The following is a 15,947-nucleotide window of genomic DNA, read 5'->3' on the forward strand; positions in this document are numbered from 1 at the left end:
GCAGAGGAAATAGTTCATCAGGTACACTGCCAAAGGTCAGGCAGGGTATGGACGCTGGCGAGGGCGTTCATAGCCTACAGACAATGCCCCTGGGACAGCTTCCATCAATAGGACCACAGCTTCCATCAATGGGACAGCCTCAGCCCCGGGACAACTTCAGCAGCAGGGACAGATCCTCTCCACCTCCCTTACCACGCTCCCTAACCTCGCCAGATGGACAGCCTCTCTTGTCGCCAGGCCCTGGCCGCCAGCGGAGCCAACTCCAGCTCTAAAGCCCCAGGACCACCTGCACACTCGGAGCCACTGTCCTTAGTGAGCTGACCCCGCATCAAAGAGCCTCCACCGGAACCGTTATTCACCCACAGCGCCTCCTGGGAGCGAAAGCCGCCGAATCGGGAAGTGGGACCCAGAGGTGACCCCGCTACTGAGCCCGCAAGGGGGCGGCCTCCTAGCCTGCGACAGGCCTGCAACTGCCCGCCCTCACTGCAAGGCGGGGGCTCGATCCCGCGCCACGCGGCTCGACCAATGGGAGCGTGCGCAGCGGTCCCTGCGGCGGGTGCTGAAAACCCGGCGCGCGGGCCGCAGGATCCGGGCGCGCGCCAGCAGACCAGCTCGCCAAGCACGCGAGGCCGGCGCGCGCTATCCGGGGGCCTCAAGCGCGCGCCTGGCTGCCTCCGCTTTGTCCGCGCGCGACAACGCCAGGCCTGAATGGCTCCCGAGACCGCTGCCCAGGGGCCGACCCCGCGCTACTTCACCTGGGACGAAGTGGCGCAGCGCTCCGGGCGCGAGAAGGAGCGGTGGCTGGTGATCGAGCGGAAGGTGTATAACATCAGCGAGTTCACCCGCCGGCACCCCGGAGGCTCCCGAGTCATCAGCCATTACGCGGGGCAGGATGCTACGGTGAGCACTGCTAGACTGGGACACGGGAGGAGGCGGGGCCGGCGGCCGCGGCCAGAGGCTCACTGTGCGAGACAGCAAGTTTGGCTAACACCAACTAATTCAGGCGGAAAGCTGAAGACGCCCGAGCATACTTGGGTGTGCTGTGCACACAGGGTGCAAGGGCAGGAGAGGCTGTGAAAACGAGTCTGGGAAGTGGGGATGGAGGCCGGCAACATACACACAAAGGGCCGCACGGGACTGCATGCATTCCATCTGTGGCCGCGAGTCTGCGGTCTTCAGGCGTGGGCCAGCCCTGAGCAGGGCTAGGAGGGAGGACAGCAAGGATGCAGGGCGCGGGTTGGTCGTGCTGCCATGGCCGAGGGAGGAGGGGTCAGTGGCAGGGGGTGTCGACGGTGGTTTGGAAGGGAGCGCAACCACGTCTGGACTGAGTGTGCTGGGCTACACTCGCGAGCGGGAGCTGGACAGGGAACCACTCTCAGGGAAAGGGCTGAGGTGGGAAGCCACATGGCGCCCCCTCTCTTGGGAACCCCTGCACAACAGGGTGCAGGCGGGAGGGCGGGGAAGGGGCCGCAGCAGCCGGAGAGGGTAGCGGCTGCTCGTGCACAGGGAGAAGGCCGTGACGTGCTGAAGGTGGGGGGCTGCATCAACACACACTTGGCGAGGACCCCGGAACGGTCCTCTAATCCTGTGGGGCGTTCACTCAGCCGCAGGCCGGCGGGGTCTCCAGCTATTCGCCGCAGCGGACAGCTCTTTGCGTTCCAGGGCTGTAGTCCTGGTGCAGGGTCGCAACCCTCCCTCCAGCTGCCCTGCGGGGTCAGCGCGTGCCCCAGCCCAGGTCCTGCTTCCCTTTTTAGACCCCCTGGCTCTCAGAGTTAAGACATCTGGCTTCTTCCCGGGTTGGAGAGCTTGGGATCACATCTTGGGACCCAAAGATTGGAGCGTTCGCTTCGCCTCATCTCCTTCCCCTATATCCTCCTCCCATCTCGCGCCCAGCGGCTCGACCTCTTCCGCTGTAGCCACCCTCAGCCCTTGCCATCCTGGAGGGCGTCCCGGGCCGTCAGGATTCCCGTTATGTCGCAAAGGAACACAGGCCCTTCAAGGTGAGGGCCCGCCCTTCCATCTTACGCGGCAGGCCTGGGGAACGAGGCCATAGCTTGCGCTTGTCACCGGGAGTGACCACTGGAAAGCCCAGACCGTGGCAGAAGGCCACGGCTTGGACCCGCGCACGCGCAGAACGAACAGGCAGTAATTCCAAGGCTTCCTGTAGTGTGATTTGGGGCCGGGGCCGACCTCAGCTGGGACGGCGATTGGTCCGGCTGCGTGGCGCCACCGGCCACCGGCTCCGCCCCGGTTCCCGCCTCTTCTTCGGATTCCCCCTAGGCCTGGGGCCTCCTGACCCAAGGACCTGAATCTTATCACCAAGGACACCCCCCCACACACACACACACACCTCGCTTAACCGAAATTAGCAGCGCTAGGGCAGGATGTGTTAAAGTACTAGGGAAATATGGAAGCCCACCTGGAACAGAGCGCAGAGCGAAGGAGAAATGCTCAAGTTCCTGGGGATTCTCAAAACAGTTTATTGAGACTGATGGCTCAGAGAGGGGTTTAAGTCCCACAGAAAAAGATAGAGAAAAGTCTGGTAGCCTCACTTCCCCTTCTGTTTTTCACCAATATCTAAATTCACATGTAAAAGCTGTCCCTGGCCCAGAGGAAAGGCCAGGCACGGGACGTCTTTCTGTGGTTCCCCCACCTGTGCTTCTTATTGGTTGGTGTGGTGTCCTTACTGGACCGCAGATGCTGGGTGATCCTGCGCTGTGGACACCTGGAAGAGGTCTGAGCACCCTCAAAGGACAGCTGGCTGGACGGAGGTGGTGTCTGTTTGAACGTTGGTACAGTCTCCTTGCTGGGTCAGGAGGATTACCTTTGGTGGGCGCCCTCCAAGAGCTCAGGAGACCTGGGCTGGCTTCCTCACTGTTTTGCATTCTCTGTTTTGCAGGATCCCTTTGTGGCATTCCACATCAACAAGGGCCTTGTGAGGAAGTACATGAGCTCTCTCCTGATTGGAGAACTGTCTCCGGAGCAGCCTAGCTTTGAGCCCACTAAGAATGTGAGGCCCTGTTTGCTGTTTGCAAACCCTGTGGTTGTGGAGGGGCAGGGGATGGCAGAAAGGCCTAGGTGGGATCACAGGACACTACTGTCAGTAGTTCTTGGGAATCCTGAGGTTTCTGATTCTTCCATAGTCATTGGGTCACATGCCTAAGAGAGCAGGGCTTAGGGACCCATGGTTCTCACAAAGCTGTCACTGTTGTCATCAGCAGCAGCAGCATGGGACCTATCTTGAGCAATTACTCTGTGCCAAGCATAGCCTCATATAACCCTCAAACATATTTACAGATGAGAATACTGAGGCTCAGAGAAGTTAAAGCAGTGTGGCCAAGGATCATACTGTTAGTAAATGGCAGAGCAGGGACTTGAACCAAGTCGAACTTCCAAAGACTATGTGCTCTTAGGCGTGATCCCATAGCACCTTCTATCATCCTTCCTCAGTCTTGTGGTACTTTTATCTAGGACTGTGGACTTCCCACTGCGACCCTGGTGCGATGGCCTTAAGCTGAAGGGGGCCCTTGTCACCAGCAGTGTTGGCTTGCAGCTTTGGGAAGTATAACAGCCTCCCTCTCCGCTCCATAGAAAGAGCTGACCGATGAGTTCCGGGAGCTACGGACCACAGTGGAACAAATGGGGCTCATGAAGGCCAACCACGTCTTCTTCCTGCTGTACCTGCTGCACATCCTGCTGCTGGATGTTGCTGCCTGGCTCACCCTTCGGGTCTTTGGGACGTCCTTTGTGCCCTTCGTCCTTTGTGCGGTGCTGCTCAGCACAGTTCAGGTGGGTTTGTGTCTCCCCTAGGGAGAGCTCTTCGTAGCCCTCAGGGGGCCAAGGGGCCCTCCCCTTTAATGGGCAGAGAGTTGGTACGAAAGGGAACACACATGCCATTGTGGCTTTTGTCTGCTCATCAGTCACTTGCGCACCTTCCTTCCTCTCACTGCCTCTCCAGCTGCTTCTCCCAGGGTCTCCTTCTTCCTGGGGAATTTCTCCTCTGAAACTTCACATTTAGGTTCTGCTGTAGCCCAAGTGTGCCAAGAACCAAGACTCTGGTTTATCAGCAAGCTTGGCGTCCTCCCTACCGCAAGACTGCCCACCGTGCTCACAGTGCCTAGGCTCTGATATCTGGCTGTCCGAATCCATTTGCCAAGCCTTTGAGTTTGTCACTTTCTGTCCTTTCCTGCAGCCTGGATGTTCAGTCCATCATAAGTCACAGACCTCCAGAGCGAGGGAAACTAATGGGCAGGGAAGGGAAAGTGATTTGACCCAACTCTTACGTGAGTTAGTGCCAGAGCGAGAGTTAGGGCCCAGGCTTCCCAACTCCTTTCCTGGTGTGCTAAGTTAGGGTACTGCAGCCATCACAGGCCTCGAGGCTGAGAACCTCCCTGAGGTCAGTGAGAGGGGTGCTGGGCTGGTGGGCTGCTCTCAGTGCTGCTTTCTCACCCAGGCCCAGGCTGGCTGGCTGCAGCATGATTTTGGGCACCTATCTGTATTCAGCACCTCTACGTGGAACCACCTGCTACATCATTTTGTGATTGGCCACCTGAAGGTCAGTGGATCGGGAGGGGCTTTCTGAAACTCTGGCTCATGAAGGACTACTGGGGGGGGGGGGCACTAGGTTTTCATATTCATGTCCCCGCTTTTCTGTAGGGGGCCCCGGCCAGTTGGTGGAACCACATGCACTTCCAGCACCATGCCAAGCCCAACTGTTTCCGCAAAGACCCAGACATCAACATGCACCCCTTCTTCTTTGCCTTGGGGAAGATCCTCTCTGTGGAGGTGAGCAGTTATGCGCGGAAAGGGCTTGGAGAATGGAAACGTGCAAGCACAGAGGGCTTTGGGAGAAATGCTCACAGGGCTGTCAGTGTGGGGAAGACATTGGGGGCTGGCTCCCTGCTGTTTGGAAGTCGTGTGGGAGGCAGCGGGCAGTAAATGGCGGCCCGAGGAGGACTCACCTGTACTCCCTAGTGAGTTCAACTTGTAAAATAAAGGTACCAGAGGCTGCTAAGGACCTAAAGGATAAACAAGAGCAAACCCTTGCTCATCCTTGGTGATAGATGGCCCTTGTTGGCTTTTTTGACACTCCTAGCCTAGGCAGTCATCCCCGCCCTGCCCCGTGCCACACTCTATTCCTCTCTTACTCTTTGATATCTTACTGTGTCTGTCTCCTCCATCAAGGCGTAACTGTCTTCCTCTTCTTTGGCACCCTGTGGCTGGAACATTCATTCACCAGATAACTCTTCCCACCCACCTGATCCCAGTCTCACTTCCTGGGTGCTCAGTCACTGTTGGGTTTGAGTTGTCATCTGAGATTGTGAGCAAGTCGGAATGCAGCCGCTTACAGAAGAGCGCCTGAGGGTGGAGCTGGCGGGCTTTCAGGGAGCGCAATGCAACGGCCTGCCGTGACCTTTGAAAAGTTCATGTAAAACCTTTGTCCCAAGGCTCTAGGGCAGGGGTCCCCAAACTTTTTTACACAGGGGGCCAGTTCACTGTCCCTCAGACCGTTGGAGGGCCAGACTATAAAAAAACTATGAACAAATCCCTATGCACACTGCACATATCTTATTATTTTTTTTTTTTTGCATTTTTCTGAAGCTGGAAACAGGGAGAGACAGTCAGACAGACTCCCACATGCGCCCGACCGGGATCCACCCGGCACGCCCACCAGGGGCGACGCTCTGCCCACCAGGGGGCGATGCTCTGCCCATCCTGGGCATTGCCATGTTGCAACCAGAGCCACTCTAGCGCCTGAGGCAGAGGCCACAGAGCCATCCCCAGCGCCCGGGCCATCCTTGCTCCAATGGAGCCTTGGCTGCGGGAGGGGAAGAGAGAGACAGAGAGGAAGGCGCGGCGGAGGGGTGGAGAAGCAAATGGGCGCTTCTCCTGTGTGCCCTGGCCGGGAATCGAATGCACATATCTTATTTTAAAGTAAAAAAACAAAACGGGAACAAATACAATATTTAAAATAAAGAACAAGTAAATTTAAATCAACAAACTGACCAGTATTTCAATGGGAACTATGGGCCTGCTTTTGGCTAATGAGATGGTCAATGTCCGGTTCCATATTTGTCACTGCTAGCCGTAACAAGTGATACGATGCGCTTCTGGGGCCGTGCGGAAGTAGTACTGTATGTGAGCGACGCCGCGCTTTGCGGGGTCCTGTGCTCCTCTCACTGACCACCAATGAAAGAGGTGCCCCTTCCAGAACTGCGGCGGGGCCAGATAAATTGCCTCAGGGGGCCGCATGTGGCCCGCGGGCCATAGTTTGGGGACCCTTGCTCTAGGGTGCAGTCAGGAGGTCCCCTTCCACCACTTTATGACATTTCAGCCTGCCTAGAATTAAACTGTCATTAAACACGTTTCATTCAGTACCAGGAATGAGTTCAAGGTGGCCTGGCTCTCTCCCCTCTGGCCGTGAGAACTCTGCGGAAAGGCTTTGGCAGCACTGGCTGTCCCAGCACCAGAAGCCCCTCGTTTGAAACTTGTTTCTCACCTGTCTGTAATGCCCTAATTTTCCCACCTCCTAAGCGGGTACTTGTTTGGTTTGCTACATGTCCAGTAGTGTGACAGTCAACACTGTGCGGAAGATGACCAAGCCCTGGCCGTCTCCTGGCTCAGTGGCTGCTTTGAGAGCAGTGTGGGTTACTTATGAGGCAGATCGTGGAGCTCCTGGTAGCACATCTGTTGTTATTATAGCGGGTTAAAAAAAAGGTGGGGGTTTTAAGTGGAAGAGAGCCTTCTTGCACCACTGCCTGTATTGCTTCTTGGCACTAGGGTTTTAGGAAACTCCTACCTATAGACCCTAAAAATTGAGAATGATCTGGGACCAGAATGCCCACCCCCGTTTTCTGCCTAGTTATGAAGTTGAAGGTGAGCACCCTGTCAGCATGTTAGTAACTGCACTGGGTACAGGCTGCTTGGGGCTCGGCTCACCCTCCCTGGGTCTAGTTCCCTGGGCATTGATCTCCGTGCTGGTCCACCTCAGTGCCTCCCAGCTCCCCCAGAGGACAAGCGATACAGGGAACACTTCACCCTAAATATAACCCTTCTGATTTTCAAGAGCCAAAGTACAAGGAGGCAGTTTATTAGGATCCTAATGGCATGTGATTGCCATTCAAGGAGGCCAGACGGGGCTTCCTTCCACAGCTCTTCCGAAGTAGGAGGCCAGAGTTCCAGCCCATCCACGCATCGGATAAGACAGCTGCTCCTCTTCCAGTTTCCCCCTCTCGATTAGTGTTGCTTGGGGTGGGATGGACTTCTACACCATCAAGCCTTGTTAATACTGCTTCTAACACGTACCCCAAACCCATTGACTTCTCCAGCTCCATTGCTTCCCTTCCCCAGGTCTGATCCAGCCAGGCTCTAGATTATTGCTCTAGCCCAGTGGTTCTCAAACTTTTTGAAGTTGGGGCGCATTTAAAATCCTACAGATAATTGTAGGCTCACTATATACAAATTTCTGAGAAATATGTTATAATAATTAAGTCAACTATCAAAGAAAAAAATATAAAGTCCAAGCGTGCTTTTATGGTAATTAAATGAAATAAATACAACAAAATTAAATTTATTCTGACATTAAAAAACATTTTTATGTCACATTTTTTTAGGTATGCTTTTTAGAATTCGTAAAAGGGTTAAAAAGTAAAAAAAAGACAAAAAATTATCTTTTTATATATATAGATTCATTCTTAGTAAGATTTAGTAAATTTAGCAGGTCCTGGTACGAACATGTTAAGTTTTTTCATTCTTGTGTTTATGAGAAACATGAGCCTGATGTGTCCTAGCAATTTCTTCAATGTTTGGGCAGATATTTGAAAGGCAAACTCTCATTTTCTCATCAATACATTGAAGGATTCCTCTCTTTTTTACTCTTAACTGTGTTAAGTGCAGAAAATCCCCACCATACACATCATCTTAACTTTACACCAAACAAAGGATAGAAGAAACTTGCCTCCAGTCTTTCTGGGGAACATGGGGGTAGTGTAAACAATCCAGCACCACAGCTTAACAGCCTTTTGCAACCTAATCAGGCAAGTGAGGTGGGGGGTTGGGCAGACTCAGCTTACAGCCAATTCCCCACACCTCTGTTCCCAAAAATCTAAACTCCAAAAACTCTTGTTGTTTTTTTGGTCCCCAACAGGCACGTATTTCTCTAGAATACCATAGGGCACACCTGGAAATCTTCTAGGGCGCACACTTTGAGAACCACTGTTCTAGCCTTCTCATTGAGACTATACCTGCCCCCTACAGTTCATTCTCACCACTGCCAGCCAGGGAGCCTTTTATTTATTTATTTAAAAAATTTTTATTGATTGATTTTAGTGAGAGAGGAAGGGAGAGGGAGAAAGAGGAACATGGATCTGGTCCTATATGTGCCCTGACTGGGGATTGAACCAGCAACCTCTGCACTTTAGGGCAATGCTGTAACCAACCAAGCTATCTATCTGGCCAGGGCCAGGGAGTCCTTTAAAGCAGTGGTCCCCAACTCCTGGGCCACGGACCCGTACTGGTCCTCAGAGAAAGAATAAATAACTTATATTATTTCCGTTTTATTTATATTTAAGTCTGAATGATGTTTTATTTTTTAAAAATGACCAGATTTCCTGTTACATCCGTCTAAGACTCACTCTTGACGCTTGTCTCAGTCACGTGATACATTTATCCGTCCCACCCTAAAGGCCAGTCCATGAAAATATTTTCTGACATTAAACCAGTCCGTGGCCCAAAAAAGGTTGAGGAACACTGCTTTAAATCACAAAGCAAATCATGCCAAACCCATGGAAAGCCTCCCCAGTGGCTTCCCATCACCACTGGAATAAAATCCAATCTTACCAGGGCTTACCAAGGGCTTTCGGAGGTCTGACGTGATTTGGCCAGGCCTTGTTTTTCGGCTTTCTCAACTATTCTTCCCCTGGTGTTCCTGGTCATGCTGACCCCTTTCTGTTCCTTGACTACCCCAAGCCTTCGTATGGCAGCTCTCCGTGCTGTAAATGCTCTTCCCCCGAACCTTCGAGGTCCTGGCCCCTCTCATCATTCCGTTCTCAGTTCATACCTCAGCACCTCAGGGAGGTCATTTCTGAGCACCCCAGCCCAAACACTGCTTCCCTCACCTTCTGTTAATATTTTGTTTTTAATCTATACCGTGAGCCCTGCTTTTAGATTTATCACCGGCTTCCTGGCAGATTCCAGATTCCATGAAGATAGTAAGCTTGTTCTGTTCACCGCTGTATCCTCAGCATTGAGAACAATGCCTGGCACATAGTAGGTACTCAGTAAGTCCTTGCTGAATGAATCAGTTAACAGAGAAAGAATGCATCACTTAGCAGAAGTGCCTGGCACAGAATACACTCTCAATAAATGACCTGTCAAAACAGCGGGTCGACGTACGAAAGAAGAAGGAGCAGGCGTTTTGCTCTGGGTAAGGTGCCTCCCCCGCTCCGTGGCTGTCTGGTCGCCACAACTAAGTGGGGCAAGAGGAGCAGAAGGAGCCGTCAAGTGAGAGCAGCGCTAGGGGCTCCATGCTGATTGGTTGACCTGCTGGTCCCAGCTTGTCTTCTCCAGCAGTTTGGCAAAATAACCACCACCTGCTGGAAAGAACCTTGCCAGAATCTTCAGACTGCCGTTCAGATTCTTGGTACCTTGTCTATAAATACCTGCCAAACTTGGCTTAGTGTTCAAGGGGGTTTATAAAGCTCAGGTGGAAGTCAAGAGACCAAGAGATTTTAATGAGGAGTACAAGGGCTGGATGTAGAGGGCGTCCTGACCTGTGCAGGGGTGTAAGAGAAAGAGGGGGAGGGGCCTGGGAACCTTGTGACGAAGGTGTCTTGGAGTCAACGTGAGGAGTCCTGGGCCTTTCAGAGACTGTGGTGGACATGCCTCCTGTGGCGTGGGCCATTGAGCTGCATGCCGTGGTGTGGCCTGGGCTTCATGTGCCGGGTGCTGGAGGTCAGACTGGGTCTGCTGGAGCCTTCCAGTGACACCAACAAGCTGACAGCCCCAGGAGTAGCCCTGAGCTCCTGAGCAGAGAACAGCCATGGTCAAAGGGGAGAGCCATGGGTGACTGGTCCGTGGGTGCTGATTCGTGTTTGCTTTTCTTCACAGCTTGGGAAACAGAAGAAAAAGTACATGCCATACAACCACCAGCACAAATACTTCTTCTTGAGTGAGTGTCCCCATCCACCACAGGGAGACTACCTTCGGGGGGGGGGGGGGGGGGTGCTGAACGGACCTGAGGAGGAGACGCCTCTCCAAGGGATCACGGTATTTTAGGAAAAGTCTGGATGGAGTACTCCACTCCCAACAAGTGCTGGGCAGCCGTCCACCCTCTCAGCTAAGCAAAGTCATCAGGGAGGCTAATGTTTGGTCAAAGTTCATGTGTGCTGGGGGCAAGCTCGTTCCTGCAGTCCCACCCTGGTTTCCACAAGGGAACTGAGTGGCTGCGTGGGGCCATCCTGATTAGCTTTAAACCTCACCTTGAACATTGTCAAACAGAGACCTGGGTCAAGGTGACCCAGGGTACAGTCCAATCCCCCGGATGTCGCCATGGAGGTCCAGCCCCTGAAGAGGGATTGGAAGAGCTGCTGGAGAAAGGAGAAGACATTTCTGTAGTTGTCTTAAGCTCTTTCTGAAGACGGCTGTATGTTCCTTGCTTCAAAAATCTCCATAATGCTTAAAATTGGAGTTTTAAAACTCCTATAGAAATTCTATTTTCTTTCTTTTTAAAAAAGAAGGAAATAATTCAAGTTTTTAAAGGAAGGGAAGGGATGATTCCGTCGATCCCGTTTTAGTTCAAAGGAATTTATCCTAACTGCCTATTACCAGCCGTCCCTGCTGGAGAAAGGGGATAGGGTAGAGGGTGGGACGGAAATGTCCGGAAGAAAGAAGGTTAGAACGCATGACCCCTCGGGGTGGAGGAGCCTCGGGTCCGCGTGGTAATGCGGGGCTTATACAGAGATGGGACGCCTGAAAGGAAACAGGACAGCACCCTGGATGGGACCCACTTCCACTCCCAGTGTGAGGAGAAGCCCCTCTGTGGCTTCTCACAGCTGACCCCTCGGCTGCAGCTTGGGTGGCACAAGCTCATTTCTCAAGTCCGAGGAAGTGAGCTTTTAGCCCGTGAAGGGGCAGCAGGTCCCCATCCACATGCACACACGCACGCGTACACACACTTTCCTGCTCCTGCCCCTTCGCGTGGTGGAGCAGCCGGGAACACTGGGCAGATGACTGCAAGGACAGGCATCGGGTCAGTAGGAGGGTCCCTGGCAGGGGCAGGGCTGTAGCCAGGACAACTTCGGGGTATTAGCCATGCCCTTTAAAAGGCATGGGCGCAGAGAAGATCCATGACTAGAGCCTGGATTTCCCTAGCTGCCCTGTTCCACTGGAAAAGACTGCCACTCCCACCCCTCACCCTCCGGCATCCTCTTGGGAGATTTTGCCTTCTTCACACTCGCATTCATTCCCGCCTTCCTGCTGGTCCCAGAGGACTGAGGAGGGACAGCGGGAGATGGCCGAGATGCTGAGGCCATCCCTGCAGCACCCGGCAGCCCTTTAGGGACCCTCATGCTGCTCACACCTCCTCCCTGTCTCTGTTTCCTCCCCAGTTGGGCCCCCAGCCTTGCTGCCTCTCTACTTCCAGTGGTATATTTTCTATTTCGTTATCCAGCGCAAGAAGTGGGTGGTGAGTATCCATGGCCCAAGGGTTTCCCATCCTCTGGGCTCAGTACCCTGCGGGAGGGAAAAGGGGCTCTCCAGAGAAAGCTCCACTGAGATTCACTCAGGCCTAAGACAGAGCAAAGAACTGGAACCAGGTCGAGTTATTGTCTCTAGTGGGACGGTCTGGGCTCAGACCACCCGACTCTCAGGGCCCCGTTTCATTCTGTAGTTCTGAGGCTCCCCAGCTGGGCGCAAAGAGCCAGGAGGGGCTGGGGCGTGGGGGGAATGAGGAAGAGACAGCAGCGACTCTCAGGAAACTTCTGATGAAGCAGGATGTGGCTGACACCAGAAAGGGGCTACAGGCAAGGTTCTGAGATTCCGAAAGGGGCCTGACCACAAACGGCTGAGGGGAGGCCTCCGGAAAGTCTTTGTCCAAGTCCTTTCTGACTGGCTTTGGAGGAGAGACAGGTGGTGGGGGGGAGAGGATGGACTCGAGCAGAGCAGCGGGGGACTGAGGGGTGAGTTTTCCACTGGAAGTTTCATGGCGGACTCAAGTGCCAGGGGAGGCATCTGGCGCAGAAGTGATTGGAGATTTGATCAGGACGTCGGCAAGGACTGAGCCGTCATGGGGCTGCGGGAAGATTCATTTGGCAGCATGAGGAAGGGATGAAGGACTCGGATGGGCTGGGAGGAGCTGGAGCGAGGGAGGCCTGTGAAGGAAACAGGCAAGCAGAGCCGGGGGTGCCACCAGGAATGGAAGGAGGGAGCAGCGGCACCAGATACCGCGGGGCTGGGCAAGCGAGAGCGACGCTGACGGTGACAGCGCCCCAGCCCGGGTACCAGGGGGATGGCCAGCCACACCGTGCAGAGAGGTGAAGTGAGAGGAAGAGGAAGAGGAAGAGGTGCTCTGTGCCGCCGTGACGCTCCCTGCCTCTCACCGCAGGACCTGGCCTGGATGCTCACCTTCTACATCCGCGTCTTCCTCACTTACGGGCCGTTGTTGGGAGTGAGAGGCTTGCTGGGCCTTTTCTTCATGGTCAGGTATGGGGGGGGGGGGACGAGGAGGGGGGGGACGAGGAGGGGGGGGGGACGGGGAGGAGGGGGGGGACGGGGAGGAGGGGGGGGGACGAGGAGGAGGGGGGGGGAACGAGGAGGAGGGGGGGGGACGAGGAGGAGGGGGGGGACGAGGAGGAGGGGGGGGACGAGGAGGAGGGGGGGGACGAGGAGGAGGGGGGGGACGAGGAGGAGGGGGGGACGAGGAGGGGGGGGACGAGGAGGAGGGGGGGACGAGGAGGGGGGGGGACGAGGAGGAGGGGGGGGACGAGGAGGAGGGGGGGGACGAGGAGGAGGGGGGGGGACGAGGAGGAGGGGGGGGGACGAGGAGGAGGGGGGGGACGAGGAGGAGGGGGGGGACGAGGAGGAGGGGGGGGACGAGGAGGAGGGGGGGGACGAGGAGGAGGGGGGGGGACGAGGAGGGGGGGGGGACGAGGAGGAGGGGGGGGACGAGGAGGGGGGGGGGACGAGGAGGAGGGGGGGGGGACGAGGAGGAGGGGGGGACGAGGAGGAGGGGGGGGACGAGGAGGAGGGGGGGGGACGAGGAGGAGGGGGGGGACGAGGAGGGGGGGGACGAGGAGGGGGGGGGAACGAGGAGGAGGGGGGGGGAACGAGGAGGAGGGGGGGGGAACGAGGAGGAGGGGGGGGGAACGAGGAGGAGGGGGGGGGACGAGGAGGGGGGGGGGACGAGGAGGAGGGGTTCGGGGTGACCAGTCTGGGCCGAGGGCTGTGCGGGGCTGGGGGGGGTAGGGAAAGAGGAGGAGGTGTTTGGGGGTGACCAGTCTGGGCCGAGGGCTGTGCGGGGCTGGGGGGGTAGGGAAAGAGGAGGAGGTGTTTGGGGGTGACCAGTCTGGGCCGAGGGCTGTGCGGGGCTGGGGGGGTAGGGAAAGAGGAGGAGGTGTTTGGGGGTGACCAGTCTGGGCCGAGGGCTGTGCGGGGCTTTGGGTGACGGCGTGGTTCAGGTGTTGGCTCAGGAAGGTGGCCAGGCTGGAGCGTTTATCTGTGAGGAGTGGGAACTCTGGGCTCCGCTGTACTGTTTTTGTTATACCCGCCAGATTTCTGGAAAGCAACTGGTTTGTGTGGGTGACCCAGATGAACCATATCCCTATGCACATTGATCACGACCGGAACAGGGACTGGGTCTCCACCCAGGTAAGGGACGGTGACTTGGAAGACCTAGGCATGACACAACTAAAGAAAGGTGGGTGGGCAGTAACAAGAGTTCCCAGGGCATTGCCTCATTAGCTCTGCTACCATGTGGGGATGGGAGTGGCCAGGGGCCAGGGGCAGGCCCGGAGCCCCTCAGGCAGCCTCACCTGGAGAGGGCGGGACTGGCTTTCACACCCAGTCCCCAGAGCTCTGCACCCTCCTTCTTCTCCTCCAGCTCCAGGCCACATGCAACGTCCACAAGTCTGCCTTCAATGACTGGTTCAGTGGGCATCTCAACTTCCAGATCGAGCACCAGTAAGCAGGGAGACCTGGGAAGCAGGGTCTTGGGCAGGGGCCAAGTGGGTGGGGGGTGGGGGGGAACAGAAGTAGGAGCCACTCACTGACTGTAACGTTCTCCCTCGAGTCTTTTTCCCACGATGCCTCGACACAATTACCACAAGGTGGCTCCCCTGGTGCAGTCCCTGTGTGCCAAGCATGGCATTGAGTACCAGTCCAAGTCCCTGCTCTCAGCCTTTGCCGACATCGTTCAGTGAGTACCCGGGCCTGGGAAGACGGCTGGTAGGGCAGGAAGAGGGCGGGCAGTGCCGGGTGTGTGTGGAGGGCGGGGTTGAAGTTGTAGGAAGGTTCCCCAATGGAATGGAGGTCAGTAAGGCGAAAGCAGGGCACGCTATTGGTACGGGGGCCAGGTCAGTCCTTTGCCATCAGGGCCATGGCCCAAGCTCTCTCTCAGACAAAGGGGAGGCCAGTGTTTACATGGGACGGTGCCTGATGTCATGGAGACAAGTTCCCGTGCCTCTGTAGGAGCTTCCCACTGCATTCCCGGTGGGTGGTCAGGCTTTGGGGCTCACCTCCGCCCCGTCTCCCTCACTGCCTGCTCCCCTCTATCCCTGCAGCTCGCTGAAGGAGTCCGGGCAACTCTGGCTAGACGCTTATCTTCACCAATAACAACTGCCCCCCACCTCCCACCTGGAAGAGGAGCCTCTGGAGCCAGAGCAGAGGGGACCTTGAAGGACAATGCCACTACACTTCTAATATGGGGGGGGGTGAGCTCAAACCCTCCCACCTAGGCAGATCTGGGACCCAAAGAGGGAGGGGGAATATGCGAGACCTCTGGAGAAGGGATGGAGCTGCTGGGGCAGGGATGTGGGTTTTGTTTCTTTTTCCTAGTGTGTCAGATACAGGTGGCAGGTGGACAAAGAGGGAGTCGGGAAGGGGTTAGAAGAACAGGGAGGACAAACTGAGCCCAGACATCAGGAGATCTAGCAGGAAAACTTCACCCAGGAGAGACCGCTCATCTTACTGGTCCGCTTCTCGGTGCCTTCTCCGCCCTCCCTGGAACCTCAGTGTCGCAGGCTGGAGGGAGACAGCCGCTGAACCTTTGCAGCAGGGTTTAGAAAGGAAGCATTACTGCTCCCCCTGAGGCCTGGCAGCCCAGTCACTCTGGGGTTGTGATGTCTGCCTCAGGCTCCTGAAGAAGCAGCTTCTCCACTTTTGTTGAAGAGAAGCAGGGAAGGCAAGAGCCAGGACCGTGGCATTGAAGACATCTGTCCCTGAAGGATCTTGCCACTGCTGATTGGGGCCCCGTGTTCTATCCGGAGTCCAAGGTCCTGGGTCTTGCCACAGGGGTACAGAGAGTTGCTGGCCATTAAAACTCCCTTCAGCTTTTGACTCACCTCTTCTAACCAGCACCTAAGGAGTGAATCACCTAGGACAGGGTGTCCCTTTCTTGCTGTATAAACAAATGAACAGATGGGACAACTCAATTTTCTCCTCCTTAGAAACATGGGGGCTCCGAATGGCTTCTCTTTGCTTCCTAGTGTTCCAAATTTAACATACTAGACGTCAGTGAGCATGAGTGACCGAGGTGGGAGATACTGAATTAGCAGTCATGAGGAAAATACAAGTTTGATCATAACATAAACTATTACAGCATTACTTCTGAGCAAGAGCAGTGGGGTTCAACGTAATCACTTCATAGTGCCTAACCAGGAATAGGAAGATCAACACAGAGAAGTGCTCGTCTGTTGCTGTCTTTAGGCCTCTTACTGGTCAACTATGTTCAAGTA

At 55.5% G+C, this 15,947-nt stretch overlaps 1 protein-coding gene across 3 annotated transcripts; it reads left to right on the forward strand.

Annotated features, from left to right (window-relative positions):
- The first annotated feature begins 554 nt into the window (after positions 1-554).
- Positions 555-14,955, forward strand: FADS1 (fatty acid desaturase 1). 3 transcript variants are annotated; one of them, XM_066360683.1, is made up of 12 exons: positions 555-900; positions 2,900-3,010; positions 3,592-3,789; positions 4,454-4,555; positions 4,657-4,785; positions 10,108-10,168; positions 11,607-11,683; positions 12,602-12,699; positions 13,767-13,863; positions 14,096-14,175; positions 14,285-14,410; positions 14,775-14,955. In XM_066360683.1, exons 1-12 carry the CDS (start codon positions 709-711, stop codon positions 14,824-14,826), a joined length of 1,323 nt encoding a protein of 440 aa, XP_066216780.1. In that variant the 5' UTR covers positions 555-708; the 3' UTR covers positions 14,827-14,955. The 3 variants fall into 3 exon arrangements, with proteins under 3 accessions (XP_066216780.1, XP_066216792.1, XP_066216786.1); XM_066360695.1 differs by lacking the exon at positions 555-900 and adding an exon at positions 2,709-2,792; XM_066360689.1 differs by lacking the exon at positions 555-900 and adding an exon at positions 2,711-2,810.
- Positions 14,956-15,947: the final 992 nt, after the last annotated feature.

Source organism: Saccopteryx leptura, chromosome 1, assembly GCF_036850995.1.
Source record: "Saccopteryx leptura isolate mSacLep1 chromosome 1, mSacLep1_pri_phased_curated, whole genome shotgun sequence".
Taxonomy (NCBI): domain Eukaryota; kingdom Metazoa; phylum Chordata; class Mammalia; order Chiroptera; family Emballonuridae; genus Saccopteryx; species Saccopteryx leptura.